Source organism: Dermacentor albipictus, chromosome 8 (genome assembly GCF_038994185.2).
Source record: "Dermacentor albipictus isolate Rhodes 1998 colony chromosome 8, USDA_Dalb.pri_finalv2, whole genome shotgun sequence".
In the NCBI taxonomy this organism is placed as follows: domain Eukaryota; kingdom Metazoa; phylum Arthropoda; class Arachnida; order Ixodida; family Ixodidae; genus Dermacentor; species Dermacentor albipictus.
The window spans coordinates 41,512,957-41,539,270 of NC_091828.1; the positions used below are offsets into that span (position 1 = coordinate 41,512,957).

At 46.6% G+C, this 26,314-nt stretch overlaps 1 protein-coding gene across 7 annotated transcripts in view; it reads left to right on the forward strand.

Moving 5' to 3' along the window:
* The window catches only part of sick (sickie), a 1,048,559-nt gene that overhangs the window by 894,971 nt on the left and 127,274 nt on the right, over window positions 1-26,314 (forward strand). For 5 of the 7 annotated variants that reach the window (XM_070523275.1, XM_070523272.1, XM_070523274.1 and 2 more), the window contains 5 exons: window positions 6,507-6,755; window positions 7,471-7,734; window positions 8,357-8,486; window positions 10,309-10,361; window positions 18,535-18,633. In XM_070523275.1, the coding sequence (XP_070379376.1) occupies window positions 6,507-6,755; window positions 7,471-7,734; window positions 8,357-8,486; window positions 10,309-10,361; window positions 18,535-18,633 (795 nt within the window). The remainder of the gene's footprint in view (window positions 1-6,506; window positions 6,756-7,470; window positions 7,735-8,356; window positions 8,487-10,308; window positions 10,362-18,534; window positions 18,634-26,314) is intronic. The other 2 variants (XM_070523278.1, XM_070523276.1) reach the window with 1 other exon arrangement.

A 26,314-nucleotide genomic window follows, 5' to 3' on the forward strand; every position in this document is an offset into this window, starting at 1 on the left:
TTACACTTCAAAATACTATTGCATAGGGGGGCATGCTTATGCAAAATCTAACACCAATAGAAAGCAAAGGGCAGAATTGTAAACCAACCATCTTTCGTGATAATTCGAGTGTGTAAATATTCATTGCATCGATATGTATTGTTCAACAGCACTGCACAAATAAGCATGAGCAGGTGTAGCAAGTACTCTGTCAGGAAGCTGGTTCTACAGATGTATAAAAGGCATGAATGCTCATACTACGTCGCACACATAGCACAAAGAAAACCTTTTTCGAGAGTTGTCCCTTCTGGCAGATATGAGTGGGACATAAGCAGCAGAAACTTTATTGCAGGACATTGTGTAATACCGCTTATGAAAGAGTGAAGAGAGTGAAAAGGCTTTTAACAGCAGTACCTCATGCTGCTCTAATAAGAGGAACGATAAGCAAAAACATTTCTGGTAGAGCACTTAAACAGCAACTTTCTGAAAGACAGAAAATTTCAGGTGAGAGTTGGAGGTACATTTGGCGCACACACACCAACAACACGGGCATACTACAAGAAACACTACAGCCTATGGTGTATTACAGTCCATGGGAAAGCTATCTTATACAGAAATCAAGAATGATGCAACAAGCCCTCGACAACACTGCAGACTTTCTTGGCCAGTCTGGCCTCTCGCTTTCTGATAAGTCAGCTCATATGGACGTCGGAAAAAAAAGAAAGACTAGAATCAAGAACTACCCAAGATTGCACATTGTGATCCACATAGCTGGACAAATATGCCCGCAAGTCAACATCCACAAATCCTCAGCTAGTGTAAGCCCGTGACGGCAGAGCCAGCACGTGGGTGAAACAATTATGCAATGCCTGGACGCAACTTCCACACCTGGTGAAAAGAATAATCTCAAAATAATGGGGGTGGACTAGTGCATACTATAGAAAATCGCAGATGCTGTGCTTGTGTCCAAGGTATGGCACGGTATTTATTACCAGCAGCACACAAAAAAGACAACTCATCGAATACAGGCATCGGGTAGTAATAACAGGTCTTTCCAAGTGTACCATGCTTGATGACCTCTATGAAAAAGAGCTGACGAACAAGCTCCTAGACGGAGTAGAGTTGCAGCCTGCAGCACAAATTCTTTGTCTCAAGAGCTCAGAACCTCGTCCCAAGATACTATGCCAGCTAGCATACGAGATGCAAAGACGACTACCCCTCCCTTCAGAAACACAACCTCGGGAGTACCTGAACTTGAAACACAACAGGCCCATACCGTGGAATATGGGGGCAAACAATTAGGGCAGGAGACTATATGCAACTGCCAAACACACAGAGGAGGTTGCTAATCATGAAAATGCAAGCAAACATAAGGCACATATAGTACACTCATCTGGCAATACCAGTGCAACAGTAGTATGACACTACATAAAACTAAACGCCATATAAGTGAGTACCATTCCAGGTCATCCTACACCTAGAAAAGCTGAACTGAAGGCAATCAAAGCAGCACTTGTAGTGCAGATTACACCCTGCATGGATTCACCAGAAACTGTCTGGGCCTGCACATCACACAAGATTGTCGGGAAAATCAGGAGATTGACACGCGACTTGCAAGCACATAGCCAGAAATTAAATTACAGAATACATAGCCATGCAGATATTTCAGGAAACAAGCGGGCTTATAAGCCTGACATAATAACTGAAAACTAGATGAGTTTGTGTATATTCATTATTAACTAAAGTGCTACAGATAGACAACAGACAAGAAAGAAGTACTCGGTGTGTTCACTTCGTTCCTGTCCATCGAATTTCTGTTGCAGTATAGTTAATGAATTCATAAGGCTGCACAGGAGAAGAATGATACCTCTGCCCAAGGGCCCGATCTCACATCCAAATCCACGCGTGTGCACACACACACACAAATGTTGCAAGAGTGCATAGCATGAAGCAGTATCAACAGGATGACACTAGATATGGATGAGGACGAACTTTCAACTGAGGTTCATTTGTAAAAATGTGGCGAGTTATATAAATTAGCACAAAAAAAAGGACGATGAGCAAAACGAGAACAAGGTGAAAGCAGGAGCCAACGTTTCGACAAGTGGACTTGTCTTCTTCAAGGTCCACGTGTGAAAACGTTGGCTCCTACTTTCACCTTGTTCTCATGTTGCTCATCGTCTTGAATTTCCATCTCCTGCCTTCCCCGAGTTTTCCCCAGAAAAAGAAAGACATCTTTGAAGGATAGATAAAAATTGGTGCTTGATACGGGCAAACATAAATAAAGATGCTACAGAAAGAAAATATAGAAAAATTCCAAGTGCAGGAAAAAAAAATCATTACAATTGCCAATCCTGCATGCCAGCACCTTTCAAGAAACTTTGTTGTTATTCCAATAGATGGACTGACAGCTTGTTTATGCAAGCACATTCTTCCAGTTCCATGCCACTGGGAAAAAAATGAGTTTCCTGGAAGGTAGCCACATGCACACTTGATGATCACAATGTTTTTTTTTTCCCTGGACTTGTATATCTATATGTATTTCCTCCCTTTCCTGCTTTTATGTTTGGTTTCATCAAGCACTAGTCTTTATCAGGTTTTATTGCTGTACTACTTTGTGGTAACCTTTATAGATCACTGCATTTTCACAATAAACCTTTTAATCAGAAGTTAGCATACCCTGTTCTTACTGCTTCACACTGTACATTCTTGCTACATTGGCCAAATAAAAGATTTTATAAGGTATCATGAGGGCCATTAAAGTGACTTGTTGCAGTCTAAAAAAAAAAACAAATAGCCTGGCTGCAGATGGCACCAGAGAACACATAGGACAAACAAGAAAACCGAGATGATCTAACAACCAAAAGTTTAATGTACACACCGAGTAAATGCTCGCTGACAAGCAATAGACTGAACATGCACAAAAAGGAGAATCAAAAATTCATGTGTGTTTCCCGAGAGGAAATGCATCCATTTCTAACGGAGGCCGTGCTGACAAGATTAACCCAGCATTTTTAGATCTACAGCTTGCGTAATTTCTCTAGGCAGCTGATCTGCACAGAATGCTAGCTTCTTCCTCTACAATGCACGCTCAGATGTGGAGAGTGCATTGTAGAGGAAGAAGCTAGCATTCTGTGGAGATCGGCTGCCTAGAGAAATTATGGATGTTGTAGATGCAAACACACTGGGAGAATCTTGTGTCAGCATGGCCACTGTTACACTTTCAGAGATGGATGCGTTTCCTGTTGGAATCTGTATGGACACACATCAGATCTTGCTTCTGCTTTTTGTGTAAATTCGGTTTATTGCTTGTCGAACAGCATTTACTCGGCATGTTCAATAAACTTTCATATATTAATACACCTCATGATTGCCTTGGTTTCTAGCAGAAAGGTGTTCATTCTTTTTACAGTGAAGCTGTATATGCCTAGGCGAAACACTCATGGTCCGATCCCAAAAACCCTAGTGTAGGGGTATGAGCCATTGTTTAAGGGGGTGTGAGCCATTGCATTCGTCTTGCATGATGGACGGCGACATTTCTTTTTGGGTAGACAGAAATGCTTATGCATTTCAAACATACATTTATCTGCGTATTATTGCAGGGAAGGGACACAGAGGGGGACGGGGTTAAGACAAGATCATGATGTCATTATTATCTCACAGCAAAGGTGTGGTGGGCCATTGGCTAGACCGATAGTGACGTCGTTTCTCTCTAGCAGCAGAGCACGCGTGCAGCAGTCTCTCTCCGACTTCCCAATAGGTTCGAAAATGTGTCCCTGTATTTAATTAAATGAAATGTGCAGCCCCGGTGTGTCACTTCGTAACTGCACTGCATAACTGAGTCATAAACATTATGATTAATGCATTAAAAACACAAGTGTGTAACATAATTCAGAAAGACTTTGATGGACCCGCTGGAATACCACAATGAACCACTCATTGCACTTTCCATGATAGTGATCTTGCAAAGTGCAATGTGTGGCATTCCAAATAAACAATGTGATAAACCCAAGCCAAACATGTGCATAACCTCATTAAGAAACACAGACATAACCAATAATATAGAAAGACTTGAATAAACCATTGAAATTAACCCAGTGATAAACACCGGGGCTGCACATTTCAGCTTTGCTGGTTTACTGTCTGTACAGGGTGCACGGGTAGTAACTTTTTCTGTTATTGTTTGTGAAGTATTGTATAATGTTGTGCCAGTAAAACACGGACTAGTTGGTGCAATGTATTGGCACTGCTTTTTTTGATGTTTTTTTTATGTTGTGCCCTTCTTCCTTCTGTAGCTACTTTTCTATTCCCCCTCGCATAATACTCCAAACTTGCAGCCTGCGAGGTATATAAATAAATATGTATATAAGCACATGTCATTCATTTATCTGCATATACCTCGCATCATTTCTTGCTCAACAAACGTCACTGCATTGATGTCTCGCAGCGTGCATCTACATTAACTGCCATTTGCGTTTCGGTATGGTTTGTGAACAGTGTAATGCATAAAAATTACATTACATTAAGGTTGTGACCTATGCGGTGCATAAGCAAACCTTGCAAAAGATGACATGTTGGATTGTTGAAAATAAGACAAATTGTATATATCGCAGTTACTTTAACAGTATTTAATTGACCACTTGACAAAAACTTCACTTCGCATAGATTCCAACACGTACACTGAATCTGCAGTTTTCTTCTTTGCTTATTAATGCAGTCGTTACTGCATGGCCACATTGTAGATTTGAAAACACAGTGAAATAAATTTGTTTGTTGCAATATAACAATATGTGTAGATCACTGCGATTGTAACACAAAAACTTGATACAAACATGCACACTATAGGATGCAGATAAATGCTCAGGACAAACTCCAGAATGTTTGCATCCGGATACTTATGAAAGTGAACAGTTTCACTCCATGGCTGTCAATGAGAGGGAGAGAGAAAACTTAATTGTGTTCGTAGAACAAAAATGCATTGATAAGCTTAGACATATAGTCATTGCTTAACACTTTCGAAATGAATAATTATAGCTTGCTATCGACATTGAAGCAGCCTTTCGACAGCAAGAAAAGGAATAAGTTTCTCCAGCTCTGAACATTGAATTGCAGGAAATGCAAGCAGGCATAAAATTCTGCCAATACAATCTGTTTAGGAATACCAAATTGGAATAAACACTGAGGCTTGCATTTGTTCTTTCTCTGGCTGAGCAATCTAGTTTTAAATGACTCCCGTAAACACGTCGTAACAATGTTGATCTAATACAGGTTAAATGCATGACTAGCTTAAGAAATCCGGATGATTGCTATAAATTACAGTGAAGAAGCTATAATATCTAATAACATTAATGATATAATAATAATATTTATTTCCACAAAACAGGCTAACCTTGAGAGGCGTGCGAGGCTGAGCAGAAAGCTGAAAAATTCTACGGCAAGTCCGCCTGCCGTGGGCCTACGATCCTGCGTTATGAATAGCGCGTATTGACATGGTCTTCTTGTTAGAAGTTCCTAGTATACTACCAGCGCGAGACACGGGACAACAAAGTGGACGAGAAGCGTGTCTTTTAGAATGCTATATTACACCGTACAGGTTTTTACAAAAGTGACGGTAACTGCTCGAAACATTTGATGCGTCGGCTTTTGCGCCTTTAGAAATATTTAGAGAGGGCTCCCATATATACATTCGCAGCGCGAGCGCGGCGATGGACGAACCAGGCTAGCGCTAAGGTTGAATTTCACAACACAATTTTCATTCCACGTCGTAATCACACAGATCGTTTGAGGCTTCGTTCAGGGGCACACGCGGGCGTTCGGGTTGGTGCTTCTTGTTGCGTTTGGCGTAAGAATATGGCTAGGAGCAGGCACCACATATGCGCAATGACGGGCAATATACACGCATCATTTCTCCAGAAGCTGACGCCGAGCTCGGGTAGCGCGAGGATCTTGTTGGGCTGACACGACAACTTCGTGGCAGCCGAATTCCGAATACTGCATATACGGTGAGGGTAGCTACATGAACTTGTCGATAGGTCATCTTGTATATTGTTGTAGCGCAGGCAGAACGAAACGGTCATAGTAGGTAGATAAAATAACACACAGCGCTGAACCATAGAATAAAGAATCGCTGAACCACCTGCGAACAGCTGTTTACGTGCGCGATGTCGCACTGAGCTACAGAAACCGCCGTCGCGCACTCCGAAACAAATGTCAACTTCAACACGTTTTTAAATTACAAAACAAGCATATTATTTGCTCCTAATAAAGAAAAGTCAACAATATTATAAGTTAAACGTTTTATTCATTACAATAAAATAATTGTGCAACGTGTGCCATGAAACCTGGCAGTAAGCAACCCTGGGAATCGCACCAGTCGCATTGTTAAAATCGCAATCATGTGAAATGGGCCCTCTAAAAATCGCTCTGCGACGCGTGCGACAGCACCGATTTTCGTCGTTCCAGTCGCAGCATGTGAAACAGGCATCACTCGGTCCAAACTAATCTCACCGTCTCTCCCTTTAACGCAGCACGGCACGGCCCCGCTTCGGGACCGGCCGCGCCTGTCGGTGCCGTCGGCCAAGGGCTCCGAGAGCGACAACTACATGACGCTGGACCACTCGAGCCCGTACGCGTGGCTCCGGCACAGCCCCACCTCGGGCTCGGCGTCCGTCGCCTCGGCCCCCGTGGGCCGGAGTCCGTTCGCGGCCGGAGCGGGCATCGCCGAGGCCGACAGCATGGAGTCCTTGTCTTCCACGGCGTCCAGCGCCCACGGACAGGTGAGGCAGGGCGGCACGGGTCGGTCGGCTAGTCCAACGCTGGCGTCTCTGCACGTGCTACCCTGAGGGAGCAGATTGGCGCAGAGGCCCGCCATCTTGCATGCACACTAAACAGGTCATTGCTGCAGGCTGATTATGATATGGCCTATATGGAGGGACGCGACCATCTTCTCGTCGCAATCGCATTAATGTTAGTTTCATAATTGCGCATATTGAAAGTACGCGCGTCTTGTACATGCACTGAATATGCTTTGTAACTGTGATTAAATAAGTTACCGCTTCGTTTGGAACGTATATACCACACGTCCACTCCGTTTACAGAACATTAAAACACTTATGTTTGGCAAGAGGAAGAAGAACCGAATAAATTTGGACTGCGAGCATTGATGAGGTCATCGCACAAGTTATACATATTATACTGCACGTTGGATCTATTTCAAGTCACCACACGGGCCCTCGGGTTCTCTAGTTTATTTCTTGTCATTTTCGATTGTGTTCGCTGCTTCACACGTGACTTTGCACTTAGGCTGGACCATAGCATACCTGCTACGCACATGCATAGCAAGACCAGCCAGATGAGGCTCGCAGCTTGAACTAACCCCCTCCTTCTATGCGTTTCCTCCTCCCGTGTCTCCTCCCCTGTACCCTAACATGTCCCGCACCTTCCAAACCCCGTCCCCAATATCCCCGTCCCCACCCCCACCCTCGAGTGTAGTGGTCGTCTGTGATGTTATCCCCCGGCGGGACGCCCGAACTGTCCGGTCGACGGCGCCGTCGCGTCGCCGACGTCATCGTGTCCGGCACCGCCACCTGCCCCGGCCGCATAGGCCGCTCCCCGGGCTCCTCCTCGCGGTCGGCCAGCAGCGCCCCGCAGACCCCGCCCGAAGACGACGACGAGCACAGCTGCTGCCCCAGTCCCGCCCCGGAACCCCCCGCAGCCCGAACCCCCTCCTGCCCCCCGTCGCCCATGGGGCGACAGGTATACACGCACGGTCGTCCGCAGCATGCCCGAGAACCTTTCCACTTCCTTCACTCTGCACGACACCCTTTCCTCTTCCCGGTCTCAACATCGGAGAAGGTTGCCGAGCTGGCGCGAACGCCGACAGGATCCAACTGGCAGCACTGTATGCTTCGACGACCATAGGCATATGCAACAAAAGCATACGCGCATGGCCGTTCTCGCGCCTAGACTGGCCACAGAGTATTAAACGATGGCGAAGCCCAATCCTCTTCGCTTCCTTCTCCGAATTGACGCCTCACCCTCCCCACCTCTCCCTGTACGCTGGCTTTCCGTAGGCGGCAGTGCGCGAATCTACCGTAGTGGTAGCGCCGTAGTGTATAGATCTTGCGTCAAGGCAAGCACTATGTCCTTCACGTAGGCTCAATGCGCACGACGAAAAATATATATATACGCCTTTGCGCGTGTTGCTTTTGGCCGTAGGCATGTGGTAGCGTGCAGCATATTATAGCTAGCCATCAGTCCAGTCTCACTCTAGCGTTATAGTTTGCTCCTGTGTACTACGAGACAAAAGAAGCTTGTGCTTGCCAGAGGCGCGCCGTGCTTACACGGTTCTTTCGTGACCTGGAATCCGCCAACGCAGGCTGCCTCCCGGTACATGTACCTGTCGTCGCCGCTGCACAGCGCTGCCTCCATGGGTACGCGCAACTCCATGAGCATGTCCCACTACGCCAGCGGCCTCGTCTCCAAGATGGCCAACAAGGACGACGACGGTAAGCGACGCACTTATACGCACTATCTTGCGTGCCACGCACTGTAAGAAAAGAAGCTTAGTAAAAGATTAGCGACTGCAGCATGCACTCCATCTCAAAGACCCTCGGCAACGTTTTTGACTAGCTGAATGTTCACGCAAGAGGATGCAAAGATAGGCCGAGGTCAGTTTAGTACATATGTGCTCCATATTCCGTGCCGCAGAGTTCCCTGCTGGGGACAATAGGGGGAAATCTGGGGCTGCGGTCGTTCTACCAGAATGGAAATCATCTGTAGTACACAGATATCTTTTTATTATTATTTACGTAGATAAAAAATGACATTTTGGCACCATCATGTGGTGGCGGTGACTGTTTTTTGTATGAGCAACATGGAAATTTGAGAAGCACGTTATAAAAGGACGTTGCTATCAATTCTCGAAGCACAAAATGTCACAACGAAGAAATTCGGCTCAACATTTATTGTCGGTTAAATGTCGTAAGCACAGTCTGCTCGATGGAGACAACACTCGTATGGATGGAATTGATTCAGTGTGCTCGTTGCTTATGCCTGCACTGAAAAGTACTTGCAACGGCCGACTTACGATTTCAGAACAAACTGTGGGTGCCAAAAAAGCGAAGCAGGCTGGTGCAACCAGGCAGCATTGGGGGTGTGTTGTTATTTATTTCGCTCAAAATATATGTTACTGCTCGTCGGTGCCACCCGCATAGTACGAAAACATATGATTGCGTTTTGCAGCATAGCTTATTCACAACGAGCTCTCGCGCACAGTGGTGAACCTGGGTTTTAAACACTCGGTGAGGGGGGGGGGGGGGGGGTGATAGGATGCCTAATGTTTCCATGGGCATCCCTTCTTGATGATGTTGTTTGCGCGGCAGAATGAAGGACCAGAGTGAACGACCTCAGTGAAGGTCACATCTGTATACCTAGCCATAATCAGTCGCGCATTACCTTCATCCTATTATTCACCATGAGAAGCACGTTGTCTAACGTGCCTTTTGTTTTGCGCTGGCACGCGATACCGTTTTTTGATTCATGTGACCTTGTTACCCTTGGCAGCAGCTCTCGGACATGCAATTGAAAATAAATGATAACATTATACCTGTGATGCCCAACGCTATGCATGCTACGCCGAGTTTCATACATCAGAATTTAATTTTAAGCATAGGAAGCTTATCCCTTACCCTGTAGTTGCGTTTTTGATGCGCAAGAGGGAGTTTTCAGTTCTCGACAGTTCCTTAAATCAGTTACTAAATAATTATTTACTCTAGTAGTCATCTTTGAATTCGAATAATAAATCATTGCTTTTTGTGCAAGTGCACCCCGTATGGCCAGAAATAAAGGTAAACAAACCGTGCTAATTTTCCTCAATGTGGAAGTGTCTTTGGGTCTTATGGGGTTATGTCGTGTACACAGACGTATTCGTTTTGCAGTTGAACAGTGTAGCTTGTAATTTATCTTGGTATATGTTAGCGCAATTAAAAGGAAACGCACATGCGTGAGGGCGGGACAGGCGCGGCGTTCTTGTTTCCTTCTGGTCTGGTGACCTTTCATTCCGCCAAAGTGCATCAAGTTACCTGTATAACCAACACACCCAGCAGCAAGATTTAATGAAGTTGACTTTATGTTCGCTGCTCAGGCGTCGCCTTTCGTAGCACAAGTGTTCCCTTAAAGAGGAAGAGTGTGCTTTAATCAATGTTTCATTCGTGGATGTCTGCTGATACAAAACATGGTTTATAATAACGGTTATGTAATGCTGGGCCGGTCGGAACACTCTGATGGACTGACGCTCACGTTCTGTTTTCCCTTCCCTGTTATTTGCAGCCCACGGTTCGTCGCTGTCCTTGGTCTCCACAAACTCGTCGCTTTACTCCACGGTAAGCCCGTAAACCGATGACGCTTGCAATTTTCTATAATTTATTAGGAAACAGCGTTGACAGGACGCAACTCAGTGTTCTCTGCCTTCTGTTTCTGCGTTCTGCGTTCCGTGTTATCTATTAAAGTATGCAGGGTACCTCGTACGAAGGTAGCCACAAAAGAATGCAAATTCAATACCATAGACACACCGAAATTGAATGAATTGTGTATATGTAGCACTTATGAGTGCAAGGATTAAACAAAAGCTTTTCCTCCAGGCAGCAATCACAGCATCATCAACGCACGTAGCCCTCCGCTGCTTACGTTCTGAAGGCTTTTTCATAATTTCATTTCGAAATATCGGCGGCTTGATGCAGCCTCACATACGCCAATGTGAACGAGTAGAAATGGGGGCTGTCTCCATCTTATGCCTGCAAATGTTCTAATCCCGCCACAGCATGTAGCCTTGTGTCGATCTTCACCGAGTCTCCCATCCCGCAGTAAAGTATATACTCGTATGTTACTCTAACAGATTAACGATGGGGGCGTATATAACGCATGCAGGTTAACTCCTCTATGAGCGTTAAATGTCCTGCCGCATTGCTCCGTTGTAATCTCATCCTGTATACTTCAAATTTTATATCCATATATATATATATGGAAATATATATATATATATATATATATATATATATATATATATATATATATATATATATATATATATGCGCCCCTTTTCTCGTTCTATCGTGGCTTGAAACGGAACGAAGAGTAATAGGCGTCACAACAAGCCACCCAAGTTAGTAGCTACAGAAAACACCGATGGCAAACTCTCACTCGGGCTTGTTGATCTGTCACGATTATTCGTACAAGATGATAAACAAGCAACAAGTGGTGGGACGCAGCGCTGTGCGTCGTGCACTCTTCCTTTTGTACTGCAGCACACTGCCGCGTCAGTTCTTCCTGTGGGAGAGAGAGAAAAACGGACGGCATAAAGGTTAACCAGATGGACGTCCGGTTTGCTACCCTGCATGGAAAAAATGCGAAAGGGGATTCAAAGAAGAAAGGAGAAGGCGAAGATAGAGATAGTTCACTCGGGCCGTAATAGGTCTACGTTGCCTACAAGCGACTTTCCAAGTCAACTGATATTTTTAAAAAATCACCGACGATTACGATACTTCCTGATGCGAAATTTCAGCGCAGCTGTATACGTATTTTCATTTCACGATATATTGGCTGCGCGGACAATCTGTCTCGTTCGGCCCGTTGAAGACGAAGCGCGCGTGGGTGACGCGTGGGCACCATTGACAGCAGCCGCCGCAGACAGACCTGCGCTCATGCAGTGCTTTGTTTCCATACGGACGACGCGCGCTAATCTGGCGCCATCTCGTAGCCATCGTCGTCGCGAAGCGCGTCTTGCGCGGCAGTATGCTTTTCTTCTCGCGCTTTCGCCATACCTCCTCCTCCGCTTTCCTCCTTGCGCTCCCTTCGCTATCGCAGTCTTTCATCTCCCGCTGCGTGTTGGCTTTCATGCTTCGCTGTTTTCGTTCGCTCGGTTACGAGGGACAACGTCGACGCTCGCCGCAGGAACGGGTACCTAGATGCTGCACTATAAAAAGTGATGACAGCACGCGTAGCTCTCTAGGTTGATCACGGTCGAGGCCAAGCACACAGAATCTTTGTCTCGGCAAAGGGTCGACCGTCCGTTTGACTGAGTGCGCTACAACGACGCCTACGCTGGACGTCAAAGCGGGTGCGGTGGCAGAGGAGGTGCTCTGTGGTCTCTTACTGTTATAGTGGTCGCATATTAGGGAAAGATTGTGGTTGAGATAGTGATGATACGAGCTTACATTACATCTTGAACTGTGCCTTGCTTCCATATGAGGGCTCACTTGTCTCACATGTTGAGCAAACGCTATTTTGTCGTTGCTTCCGGTGGGTTCGCAACTGATCTTACCAAGTCACTCACTGACGCGGATTGTCAAAGACGCGACGATGGCACCGATGCGCCAAGGTGTCGAGCACAGTCGTGTTCGAGAGCACCTAACCCTCTACTTCCCTGGCCAGCTTTCAGTGGCAACTATGACGAAAACATAAGAAGCTAACAAACAAAGACACAAAGGACAGCGCAAGGGGAATTACTTGTACTTACTAATTGAATTAAAGAAATTATAAATTAATGAGTGAAAGTGGACGAGAATACAACAACTGGGGAACGATCCCACGTTTTCTCATTACCAGTGCGATGCTCTCTTCGCTATCGCAGTCTTTCATCTCCCGCTGCGTTCCGCGTTGGCTGTCATCCTTCGCTGTTTTCGTGATGATCGTGATTTCGTAGAGCATCATCACACGCGTAATGCGAAGACGTGGGATCGTCCCCCGCCTGCGGCAAGTCGTTTTTTCATCTACTTTCAATTCCATTAATTTATCATTTCTTTAATTCAATTAGTGAGTACAAGTAATTTTCCCTGTGTTGTCCTTGGTGTCTTTGTTGGCTTCTTATGATCTCATCAATAAAAATTGCGTCCCTCGGTTAACCCCGTTTCTTCTTGTTAACTACGAGGAACTTATATATTACCATAATCCTTAGCGTCAGCGGCGAGGGTAACAGTCACAAAAGAAGGCGTCTGATTTCTTTTGTGCTGTCTAAGGTGTGAGCTTGCTAGGCCGTGCAAGTACAAACCAACTAGCCCAGCAACATTTTCTATTAACCGTCACGAATACGTGACCCGTTACGTGAACTGTCGCGCTGCGCGATGATTGCATGTTGTAGACCTCAGCGGGGGAGAATTGCACGTCTACTGCAATACACTCAACGACCGATTTTTCTGACGTCATGTTTTTCGAACACGCCTGATAATTCGGACGCCTTCGAGGCACCGCCAAGTACGCCATAGAAATTTCGAACGCTGAAACCCGTTTGCTGTCCGATTTTACGGAGTTTTTGCCGTGATCGCAGGTTTCAAACAGCATGAACTGAAGCCACCATCGCCGCTATTTTGATTATCTGTCAGGCTCAAACAAACGCTCTCGCACGCTGATGCAATGGCAGCCGTAGTAGTAGTAGTAATTTTGTGCCGTCGTAAGGCCTACCTACTTCGACGTTCACTATCAAGCTTCCTTCTGTTCGGTGCTGTTTTTGTTTTTTTTATTTAAAGGATTCGCCGCTGTCGGCAATGACGCTGACTCCGGCTTCGTCGTCCTGGCCGTCGGCGTCGAAGAGCGGAAGCACAAAAAGGGTCCACGGCGTAACATAATGCCGGTTCCCGAAGGTTATGTTCACCGCAATAGAGCATTGTTACGCGGTGAAGCATACGCAACGTATTGCGGTGAAGTGTACATAGAGTGCGAAGGGGCTACTGTCTCGGGACATTTATTCCTTAATTATACATGTGCTCACCAGCTGTCTCCTATCACAGTACGAGCACCGAGGCGCTTAATAATTGTGCTGGCAGGCCTTTAAAGCTATTTCGGACGTGGCTGTGGCGATCTGGTTCTTGAAGACAGTAAAAGGCATGCATTCGTTCTTTTTTTTTTGTACTGCCCACTTTTTGTACGTTTTCGCAGTACCTAGAGGGTAAAAAGAATGGTACGTTGACTGTATTAGGTCTTTCTTTTTTTTGGGGGGGGGGGGGGGGAGGGGGTCTAGTTTTTGCGTTCCTATAAGGAAAAGCACAGAAGGCAACAACCACACACAATGAAGACAATTCAACTGTCATGTAATTGTGTCTGGTTCTTGCTATCTTTGTCTCGTTCTAGCGCTCTCTCTTATATTTTATTTTTTTTCCTAATAATAAGTGCATGCGGTTACCGACCAGAGCAGCCGCAGTACACGTTTACGAAACGACAGAAATAAACTCAAAAACCGCTGGATCTGCAGTCAATAAATCGAGGGATACACCGAGTGTTGACGCTCTCTGCCACAGAGTATTTTTTAATCTGTATTCTGTGAGGAAAAAATGTAGTTGCGAGAGTACGAAAAAGTTCCCTTGCCAGGATTTTATTTAGTCATATTATAGAAAGTATGTAAATATTTTACTATATAATCTAAAAACATGGTCGCGAGTGGACTGTGGACATATGGCCTGACACATTCTTTTGACCGATGTCCGTAGACATGGTGCAAACAACCTTACTGAACTTATTTTAGAAATATAAAGCTAGAGAACATGAACCGTAAGATAAATATTGTTTCTATAAGCAGTTTGTATGCCTCACACGGCGTAATTGCGATGTTCCCTTTGAGCTATCTAGGCAACATAGGGACTGGCTTGTTTATTTTATAAGGGATCGATTTTCGGGCTGCATAACACTTTTACGTGACCTCTTATAGACTGAGCATATTCGCCGAATAAAAACATTTGAATCGCTCTTCGAAGCCTGTATGTGAGGTCAGAACATAGGTAATTAGTTACAGCAGAAGGCAGCGCTAACAAGCCTAATTGATGTGGAAGGGTGCGAATAACAAGCGCCGACTCACACACACTCTTTATTCACCGGCAAGGGCGGCCGGATGAGGAGGAAGCACGTGCTACAAAGAGAACACGCGCAAAAACAGGGCCATCTCAACGGTGTCTGCACGTACGCGTCAAGAAAAACCATGGGGCCTTACAACGTAAAACTATTCCAATATGTTTTTATTCCAATCTCCTGACGTCAAATTTGCGTAACCACCGACGCAAGCATCGGGCGGTGATCCGCAGGGTTGTCTGAATAAACCAGTCAAATGCTCCCCTCGTTCGTAGGAGGTCACTTTTGTTTGCTTGAAAAACGAATAACATTGCCTGCACTGTGCTGCTTGTCTTACGTAATTGGCTCACAAGAGGCGAGGGGCACGCTCAAGTGGAGAGGGATTCAATGGGGCCGAGCCACTGCTCTGAATATCGATAACCGCATGAAGAGCGTGGTGCCGACGTCCGCGGTTGGTCCGCTTTCTCTTACTTAGCTTGCGCTGCCTCGTCGACAATCGCGGCTTTTGCGGTTTTGTGATGTCGCGTGAAAGGCAGGTGAAGTGGGCGCAGCCCGAAAACTTTTGACCAAGAGCCGAGGGCTAACGACAAAAAGGCATCGAACCAGAAATAACTATTTTTGTTTTGTTAGGTCAAATTATGCATAATCAGTTTTCACACGTCATATCAGATGGGGAGCTATCGCGGTTTTCGTGACGCCGCGTGACAGACAGGTGAAGTGGGGGTGGTCCAAAAAAGTTTTTGACCAATCGCGGTGGGCTGATTGCAGTATTGGAATAGAAAAGTTTGGAATAGTTTTACGTTATAGCGCCCCTTCTCTCTTTTGTGCAAGGTGACAGACGGTTCACTGACAGCCGTTTTTATATCGCAGGAAAGGGAGTAATTTTGCCAGCGATCCGTCAGCGATCCATATTTCGACGCTCTGCATTTGCAAATCTTCTTGTCACTACGTTCACTGTTCCTATACGACGCTCAGTGGCCACCGTTTCCTCGGTAGCCTAGTTTGGTTCATAAATTAGGTAATCGTAATTTTCTTCCCGTAATTTATTTCATTAGGGTAAGTGTACGCAGTCGACTGAGCGTAAGCTCATCTAAATACGCGCCTTCCCCGTTTGCTCGGCTCTGTAGGCGCGGGGAGTGCAAGCACAGCATGCCCTTCTGGAGTGGGTGGTCTGCTTTCTGAGAAAGCTAGCCCCCTTTGTCACTCGTATTTGCATGCCGACGCCCGATCCAATCGACCGAGCTCCGGAATCAAAGCGTGACTCACACGTCTTGCACCGGCGGCGCTGAATCGATAATGCCTCTCGCCACGGCTGCTCCGTCGGGCTGGGCGCCGGATAAGAAGGCGCCTAATTGGGCAGCGTAAAAGGGCGAGTAATTTGCGGGCACCCGCATGTTAATGTTGAGTGGATAGAACATTGCTGGGCAGTTCTTCTTTGGTTTATTTCTTTTTAATATGGTCCTCAGAGTTAACGAAGAGAAATCTCGCATCATCTATCTGCGTGCAAATAAGACAGAATAAGTATAGAAAGGAAACCGCTTCATCATTATTCATATTATTAACAGACCGCATAGAGTGAGGGACAACTTGAAGAAGACCCACACGACTTATGCGCCCTCGTCCAACGTCCCTGTTTCTGGACGAGTTGATGTATCTACTCGTCCGGCTAGTCAATATTCTCGGTTTCGAGTTGTTTAGTTGTAGTATATGTCCTTCATTGAGCAACGATTCGGAAAGAATATTTATGCCTCTGTCTGCTTGGCAAAAGAATGCGCTTTTTTTTAACGCGATCACGGTTAACGAATTCTCGTTCTTCCTGTGAGGAACTTTTCTCTGCTACCTTATGTGCCGTTAAGCACCCACGTTCTCTCAGCAAGATCCCTTCATTCTTCAAATGGGGGTGCAGTACAACATTATAATTTAAATCTACAATGTGATCTGGATTGTCCTGGCTGACGTTTTCTTCTGCGAAGCTGAGATTTTCTTTTTTTTTTACCGTTTCACATTTTCGCCGGAGCACTTTGTACGTAGCGGTAGAGTAGGGGCTCTCGTTAACCTCCGCCAGGTCGCGTGTACAACGCCAGCCTTCGAAAACATTCGCGTCGAGTTGTAACTTTTCTGCAGGCTAACTTTTGTTCCCGTTGTTTCAAGAACCCGAAGAGGACAGAAACACTGGCACGGTTGTAATAAACGCAATGTTTACAAGTCTATCGCTAGTTAGCATGACGCTATTCACTGTTTGAAGCTTCGTATTCTTCGAAAAATGGCAAGTAGACCAATCTTCACGATAAGAGGCTGCTCGATCTGTTCACTAAAGTGACCGACGCTTGCGAAAGAAGCGTCACAAAGGTATTTCAAAACAACTGCATAGCGAAGCGCAGGCGCCCTAAACAGCTCTGCCTGTGCATGCATCGAGGACGGTAACGGCGCCTACTGCTCATTTAAGGTCGATGACAGCACGCGGCAAACATTCACCTCCAACGGCCGATACAGACATGGAATGGCCTTTGCTGCCCTCTAGGCCCACGGCCATGACAGCGGGCCCTAGTAATGCTCTGCGCCATGAAGCCAAGAATGATAGGGCTAATGAAACCGATGACACAACGGGCAAGCAAGGAGATGGACACAACGAGAAGAAAAGCGCTCAGAAAATGTTCAAGCGCCTGGTAGAGTCGCTGCGCGGGATTCTCTGCGGGATTCTCTGCAGGGGAGGCCCACACACCAGCTTCGTCTTAGCACCTTTATGTGAAGGTTCACTTCATTACAGACAAGACGTGGAACCCGGCAGTGGCTTCAAGGATGACATTTCTGAATGTTAATCATAAGAATGTTGAACTTGCTTCCACCGCTGTGCATCGCTCTTTCTATGTCATAATCATCATCACATCTTTATGTCCCCGCTCCACTCCCCCTGTGCAGAGTAGCAGGCAAGAGCGCCTTAGCTCAGGCCGACCTCTCTGCCTTCTTTGAAATAGATTATCTCTCTCTCTACTGCATTTGTTCCAGTTCGCTGTAGATTTACACTGCGTGCGACTGAATCTTATTGCATTCAATAAATGCTTTCTTATTGCATAAGACTAAAGACAGCGTAGAGCGCATGTGCTGTTGTCTATGCTGGTCGGTGTATTTTGTTTGTGGTGGTGGTGGCGGTGGCGTTTCGCCCTTTGGATAGTTAAATGTAATCAACTAACCCGCAGGTCAAGGCATTCTGTCACGGCTTATACGGTGCAATGTGTTACGTCGAATCAAGCAGTAATCGCACTCAAAACACAAAAATAATAGATGGGTGGCTACACTGCTCAGGAGTTCCCACAAAAGCGTCCTGGGACGCCAAATATTCTTTAGCGTACAAAGTAAATATTGTTAAATGTTTACGATAATAATAAAAAAGTGACTAAATTCCATTTGAAGAACAACAGCGGATCAATGTGGACACATTTCTACAGTTTAACTGCATAGGAAGGGCCTACACACGTGAAATCTGCGTCGTCAGGGAGCACCGCGTGCTCGGAGCGCTAAATTCAAGGAGCAATCGACGGACTGGGGTCTTCGCTTTCAGCGCTACTAATCGGCGTTTTTCTACCGGCAAAATGTAAATCGCCATTCCACCAGATAGTTTACCCGTGTGAACTAACAGTGCGTGTGCTTCTGCCTCCATCGGCGCCGCATTGCATTCTCTGTCCCCCCTGTGCACACGGTCCCTTCTGTTTCTACAATGTGCAGACGGAGGAGAAGCAGGCCCACGAGATCCGCAAGCTCCGCAAGCAGCTGGAGCAGGCCAACGAGAAAGTGGCGACGCTCACCTCGCAGCTCACCACCAACGTGAGTCGGCTCTCAGCCCCACTATTTCTGCCTCTTCTTTTTTTCCAGGCGCTGTGCTGTGACTGGGGCACCTTGGGGCGCGATACGGCAACACTGTTGTAAGATTGCACCCCTGCGCGCGCGGGAGTGCGATCTGCGGCAAACACGCGTGAAAACGACGGCGTTATAAGACCTAGTGTGTGCCGCTTATAAGCACCAGGATAGAAGCTTGCGTTACTTGTTTTTGACGTTAGGAATGATATTGCAACGCGGCAGACATGGGCGAAAGGCAAGCCGTGGGACGAATGCAGGTGCCCCCCGCATGTGTCCTACGTAGGCCTCCCTTTTGGCCATATCTGTCCAATCTTCGATGTTTTGGGCAACTGCAGTGGTGTGCCGTGACGGAGTCAATGACCGTCGCTTCGCACGCAGCGCGAGATAGAGGGGCCTACACTCTAAGAAAAATCCCGGGGAAAACTGGAGTAACTGCGCCGTTAGTCCTAAAAAGGGCGCTTTCGTCCCTCAAAGGACTAACTGCATGAATGTGCGTGCCGTGTGCGAATTTCGGAGAGTAAGTGTTTAGTCCCTGCTCGGAAAGAGAGCAATGGGAGGACGAACGGCAACAGTTACTCCCCAGGCACTTCGCTGTTTTCGTCCGTGTCATGGAGCGATGTGGCGAAAACGGTATTGTCTATAAATCGTGAATGGTTGGAATTTCGTGCATTGTCTATTGAACTACATGCAAAGTAGCACCTTGCCTCTTCGTGAGAAAATTACGTGAAACTTAAAACTGGAATGTGAAGAGGCATGCCCTTCGTGCGCATTCCATAAGTGAGCGATAAACATTAAACGCGCACGTCATTGATAGACGGCTAAATTTTCTTGGTCAATAGTACCTAAGTTCCTTCCGTTCCAAGGAGGTTGCGAACTGAAGCGACGTGTATATAGCTCAAACGGCACACGCTAAGCGACAGAGAAATTGCCCTTCTCTGTCGCCTTCGGTGCCCCGTTTGAGCTCGCTACACGTATACATGGCGTAGTGCCTCAGTTTAAATCACCTTAAGAATACTCGGGTTGATTTCTTTTCGCAGTCACTTATGGTTGCAAGTACACTCAACGTTAGACTCTCACTGCATAGCTTGCACAAATACGGAGTCACTTTTATATTGCCGCACTTGTGTTCCCATGCTTAACCTTGTCTAAATATTCCGTCTTGTCACCCAAGCGGCGAGGTGAATTGGTTAGAGTACCTAACTTGTGAGCGAGAGAACGTGAGTTCGAACCTAGCTCTCGGGCACGTTTTCCTTTTCAGCTCATTAATTTTTTATTAGGGTATAAATGCCTAATTTAACTAATTCCACCTTTGCGGAGCATCAGAACGAATTACCGTTACTCCCTTGAGGACCATCGGGCAGGGGCAACTGTTAGTCCCCGAAGGAGTAAGCGCATGGGGAGTAACAGTTCATCCCATGTCAGTTCGTCCCCAAAAGGACTAATGGTTGTGGCAAATCAGTTAGTCCCCAAAAGGACTAACCTACCTACCCCTTTTAGTCCTTTTTTTCTTAGAGTGTACGGCGCTTGTTTTCTGCGGTGGGATCTGGCGTGAAATTGAACGCGACTGTCGTGTAATCATGCGGCAGATGTTTGGAGAGGAGGTTGCTAACGACGTATACGGAACCGACTATGAGGTCGACGACAACGTGAGAATGAAATGGCAGCACAGTGCTGTCCAACTGAAGGAGAATTTGCGTATCTATAGATGGGGAGTGAGGAGGTGGGGCAACCAATTACGTTCGCAAATTTCCGTCACGTAACGGCAGAACCTAAATTATTTTACATTTGCGTCTCATTTTGTAGCATGGAGGCGCAGAGTGCATGTGCTACATGATTTCCGGGGCAGGTTCAATTCTGATAGGTTGTCACCGAGTATGTTGGGCGGCATTGGCGCAACGTACAGGAAGACAGTCGCTACCTTACCTCCTTACGATGGCGTATCCATACATGGTGAGACGCCGTGCGGGGTCACGTGACATGCAAGCTGTGACGAAGAACGCCGTGAATTCGGATACCAGCAACGGACATACAGGCGTTTCTGGATTCCCCGTTACAAAAGCGCGAAAGGACGGAGACATATAGCCATGGAACCCACACTAACTCGCCCACCTCGGATTTTGTTGAAGCCGTTTGTGTTCCGTTGCATGTGCTTAATTTCCGCAGCCGAGTTACCGTGTTGGTGGAGAGGTTTTGAAGTCGTTCTGTCGATGCGCCTTCCTTTGTCCTCGCTTCTCGGTGGCCACCAAGGTTCAACGCAGCGGGAAGAAGGCCGTTCCCACGCTTCTGCGCTGGCCTTTTTCAGCAGCCTAGCTTTCCCGAGCATCGTGGAGTGAACGGTCCTTGTTTGTTCATGTCGACTCACGTTGCCAAGCGTTAATGAAATAAATAAGAATAAAGAAAGACCGTATGGTTGTGGATATGCGAAACCCATTACTCTCGTTTTTGGCACTCGAGTTAGCCAGAGTTATTTGTCGCAGTGCTCCTGTGATTCGCCACTGTTCTGGAATCGGCTGTATACTTGAGGCGCCGAATAACTGTGTTTGTCGATCAAGATGTTATAACACATTTTTTTACGTTAGGACATAGGAGCAGAACAGATTAAGAATGCGAATTTTTCAGCAAGTTTCGTTGCTCAGCAAATAGGAACTGCACGCAACAGCTATAAGGACTGCTTTAACTGCGGGACCACAATAGGCTATTTCACTCAGTGCGAATCGTAAATACTATCAAAAAAGAAAGAAAGAAGATAACTGTAAGGTAACCATGCACACTGTCGACGCAAACAAACAGCCCGACTCCTAAATTTCAACGTACGCCAACGAACGCACGCAGCACGTTTTCAAAACGTCTGTATATTGTATAGCGATTACATTTCTAACGTTGTGTTTGCGCATTTGTACAGCCGTACACGCAACGTTAGACTGGGGTAACTAACATGAAATACTTGTTTCGGAAGTGTATCTCGATGAGTCCGAAGGGCGCGTTAAGAAAAGCCAGATGGAAGTTGTTTGAATCAGGTTGTGCCATTTTTCGCTGGGCTACTCTTCTCCAGTCTCTGAGTAAAGCCGTTACGGCCCCAACACCAAGAGCACATCACTGCAAACGCGCAGGCAGCCTTGCAATAAAGCGCTGCAGTTAAAAAGTCGTGGAAGCCCTTCCGATTTTGCACGATGGCCCTCCGCGGTCGTTAAAAACCGCGGTGGCTGAAACAAAACTGTACGGTGTGCGCTAGACATTACAGTAGTTTTGCTGACTGCACCGCCGCCATCTTCAATTATTTCACGTTTGTCGCATTTTTCTCTTGCCTTCTTTTTTCTTTCTCTTCGATGCTGCAACGTGAAGTAGCGCTCTGTGCGCAAACATCGTGACTTTTATGGCATCATAACGACGGCAATAGCCCCTGCCACCAACAGCCCCATAAGCAAAACTGACAGTAACGCCAGAAATCAAGGTTGTCTCCTCTTAACGGCCCAATTTGACGGGCAGTGGACACGCTAGCGTACTTAAACTCTCCTCGACGGGTCAGCGCGTTTTTTTAAGGACTCTCCACTTTATTGCGCAATGATCTGCCAATTTTTTTTTTATCTTGCTTCTTTCTACATTTACTTTTTACCTTTTCTTCTTTCTTCCCGTTCTTCGTTTTCTCCTTTTTTGCTTTGTTTGTTTGAGGGTGCCGTGGATAACTTCCGCCCTTCTGTACTTCCTGCATTGCCTTTTTATGAACCTTTTCTGAACTGTTATTGAATGACGATACTTTGCAACAGCGTGAAACGGCGGGACAAGATTAGACAATATCATCGCAACATTACACTCGTGTTGTCCGACCTTTTTCCGCCTTTTCGAGCTGCTCCCAAGCATTGTCGTAAGCATGCGCCAACAGGCTCAGTTTCCAAGCCTTCTGCTGAATGACTTCCAATAATTCCGCTGCTCCGAGGATATCCATTATTACACCAGCGCAATGAGGACGGCGACGCAGAGACTGCACAAATCGTCGAAGAGGTTTCTTTCTTCATGCACTTGATTCACGTGAAAGCCATACACGTAGCTAGGCCGAATAACAGCAGCAGTGATTCCGCACTCAGGCGCTCTCTCGCATCGGCTGAAGAAGATTGCCAAGGGATTGGATGTGCGACATTGCTTTATTATTATTATTATTATTTTTTAGCTTTGGGCACAGTCGAATTTTCCATCGCCGCTGCGGAAGAAAAAAAAAAGAAGAGGGCAAGAGTCGTTCAGGCAGAAATCTTTGCACTGAAATACCATTGCAGTCGCTTTGTTCCCTGTTTTTGTCGCGTGGCATACGGCATTTCATTGCCCTGTGAAAAAAAACGTACGTTGGCTAGACCGGCGCCTACCTTAATGAAAGGCTGCACCAGAACAGCGACCTAAAGGGCACGCCTTCACCCCACCTGTCGGCGCATTGTCGGTCATGTGATAGTAATCCCCTCCCCCCCCCCCCCCCCCACACACACACACAATCACTTTCTCTTTGCAGAAAGAACACGTGCCATAATAAAGCACGCGCATAAAGAATAAAGCAAAATTGGCGAGGCCTTCACCTAAAGAAAACCCACAAATTTTGCATTTCGGTTCACTATATCTTTCGCGTGCTGGAATGTGCACGCGAAATCAGTCTTCCGCAAATTGTAAGGGCACGCGCGTGGACGGGCTTTTTGCGTTTTGTTCCTTGCAGTTTGCCGTAAACTTTCAGTTGCTAGTTCCGCGCTTGTCCTGTGCTTTTCTGTTCCTATGCGCCGCCGTCCCCTTTGCCCGCTGCCGTCGAACTTCACCCAACTCGCCCGAACTTCGCACCCTATGGCGATTCTGACACCGAGAACGGCATTCTTGCCCACGATTCTCCCTGTCACGTAGAGAAAACAAGTGGGCGTTATTCATGGCTAACCTCACTACTGGGGAAAGGGGTGTGCCCACGCCACTTTTTGCGCCGTTCTCCTTTTGCTCTGTTGCAGCTCCCCCAGGTTTGACTGTCGATAGGCGGTGGAGCTTCCTGACCTCCGAGATGAGCTCTTGCAAAAAAAGCCGCGAATCTCACCTGATCCTAATTTAGCTCTGGTCAGTTTCTAACCTCCTGGCTTTTTTCTGCCTCCGTATTTCTTTTTCTTTATTGTGTTCTCCTTTTTGTCGTGTTCTTTTGGCGTGACATCCATTTTTACTCTTGTGGTGCCACTCACAACTTGAGTTATGCCTCTTAATGACCACTTTAGGGCACGTGGGCTTATGGTACCGCTAAATATGGTACCGCTCAGTCCCCTAGAGGCCAGCTTACAGCGTCTAGAGCGTACCACTAAAAGGGATAATTGCGAACAAAGGCACCCATTGACTACCACATCGAAGTGCATCCTGCGCACCCGACTTGTGCAGGTTACACAAAAAATGGCTGTGGCTTAGGTAAGGTTAAGCCCAGGATGCGAAGCATACTAGCCTTTATTTTAGTTGTTGAACCACTGTTTAGCTTGGTGAACTGCTGTTGCTTGGCTATATTTGGTTCGGCTAGACGAAGAAACAACTCATGCGTTACTCTGCTTCGCCTTGGACGCCCCGCATTGGACGCGGTGAGCGTCGAGCAACGCAGCGTTCGGCGCGGCAACGAAATGTGTGCCTGAGCAAGCGACGCACGCCTGAGCCTTAGAAACAGCTCGTTTCTAAGGCAACACCGCATTCACTAGAGGCGCTTTTGTACCGCTTTGAAGCACCGTACTCGTGGCTCAGTGGTAGCGTCTCCGTCTCACACTCCGGAGACCCTGGTTCGATTCCCACCCAGCCCATCTTGCAAGAGCTGAGCCAAAGCCACTTCTCCTCTGTCGTGACGTCACGGTGTCACGTGGTTTCAAGGCGACACCGCCGCGCCTGAGGAGCTGGGTTGAGCTCTCGTAATATGCTTCGCATAAAAACATAACGGTTGAAACTACAAAGACTTCCTGAAAGAAGGGCTGCTCAGCACGAGGTCGCGGGATCGAATCCCGGCCACGGCGGCCGCATTTCGATGGGGCGAAGTGCGAAAACACCCGTGTACTTAGATTTAGATGCACGTTAAAGAACCCCAGTTGCTCGAAATTTCCGGAATCTTCCACTACGTCATGCCTGATAATCAAAAGTGGTTTTGGCATGTAAAATCCCATAATATAATTTTTTAGCTGCTTTAAAAAAATGAAATCCATAACGGTTACTAACTACTGCCCCACGAAAGTAATTGAACAAATTCTAAAAAAGAAAGTAATCCATTACTTTTACATTACTCTCATTCCTATACTTTTTATTAACGTTGTCCAATTGGTACAGTAAGCAGAAAGAGCTGATCTGGTTCTTTCAATGCGTCCTCTGCAGCCATTCACACATTCTTTGCTTCACTAAGGATTAATTTTCAAAATTTAATTCCGTAATCTCCCCTCTGTGTTATTTCTTGTTTTCTAACTTTTGTAGCGGCACTGCGCTGGAGAAAATGGCTGTGAACAGAGCGCTTGCTCAAAACATTGTGATTACTCAATGCCGTGATGCTCGGGTCTGGGTTCTCTGTGAAGAACAGCGCTTACCTGTTGCTGGGGCTAGGGGACGGCGCTGCCGACAGGGACGCATCGGGGATTTCCTCGGATTTCCATCGGGGAAAATCGCATTAGGGGATTTCCTGGCACCGATGCTAGAAATTGTCGTTGCTATCGAGCCATAGAAGCGCCGTTTCAGTCTGCCGAACAACATCTGGTGGACCAGCTCTCGGTGGCCGTCACGATCGAGAGCCAATTATAGTTAAACGACTAGTTCTAACGGATGCCAGAAAGCCATCACGTTCCTTGAAAAGGTGACCATATCTGTAATGTAATTTATTATAAGGCTGCACATTGTTCAGCCCTAGCAATGCTGTTCGTGTGTTACGAGCACAAATACAGGTGTATATGCACGTAACATCGAACAGTTAGAAACGTGTGTTTAACAGCCAAAAGTCCGGCCGATATCAGAGCAGTCATAGACTGCACTGAGCAAAGAAGAATTGCGCAGCAGCTCTTACCGCCCATGCGTGTCACCTATAAGCGCTTTCAGGAGGGAGGGAGATAATTTGATTATGAAAGAAAAGCTTGGAGGTCGGACATCAAGGAGAAGCGCGCTAATCTGCAAGCCTGCCATGTTCAGGTGGCCTAGCTGCAGGACGCTGATTGTGAGAAGGACTCAACCCATGTACATGTTTTCATTCGTTTCGATTCAGTAGTTCCCGCCAAATTTATGTGGCCAAACCCAACGTTTCCCAAACCTGCGTCTCCTGTCGGGGCATGTTTCGTCAAAAATCTGATTACTTGTAATTGGTTGCCGAAAAAAATCAATTGAATTACACCTAATGTTACTGAGAACACAAAATAATCGTTAATCTATCAAATTACCAAAAAAAGGTAGTTGTTTACAAGTATTTAATTACATGTAAATCGTTGCGTACAAGCCGGCTGCGCGCACACCTGTGCCTCCCATAGCAGTACGCGAACTCTATCGGCCATTCTCGCAGGCGTGCTCCCCGTTTTGCTCGCCACTGGCAACAGATGGCGCCACGCATCTGCTTAGGCAGCCAGGCCCGTCTATTTGTTTTCTCGAGGCTTGCCGTAGTTAGAGACACCCAACCGGAGCCCAGTGATATTCCGTGCAGGGA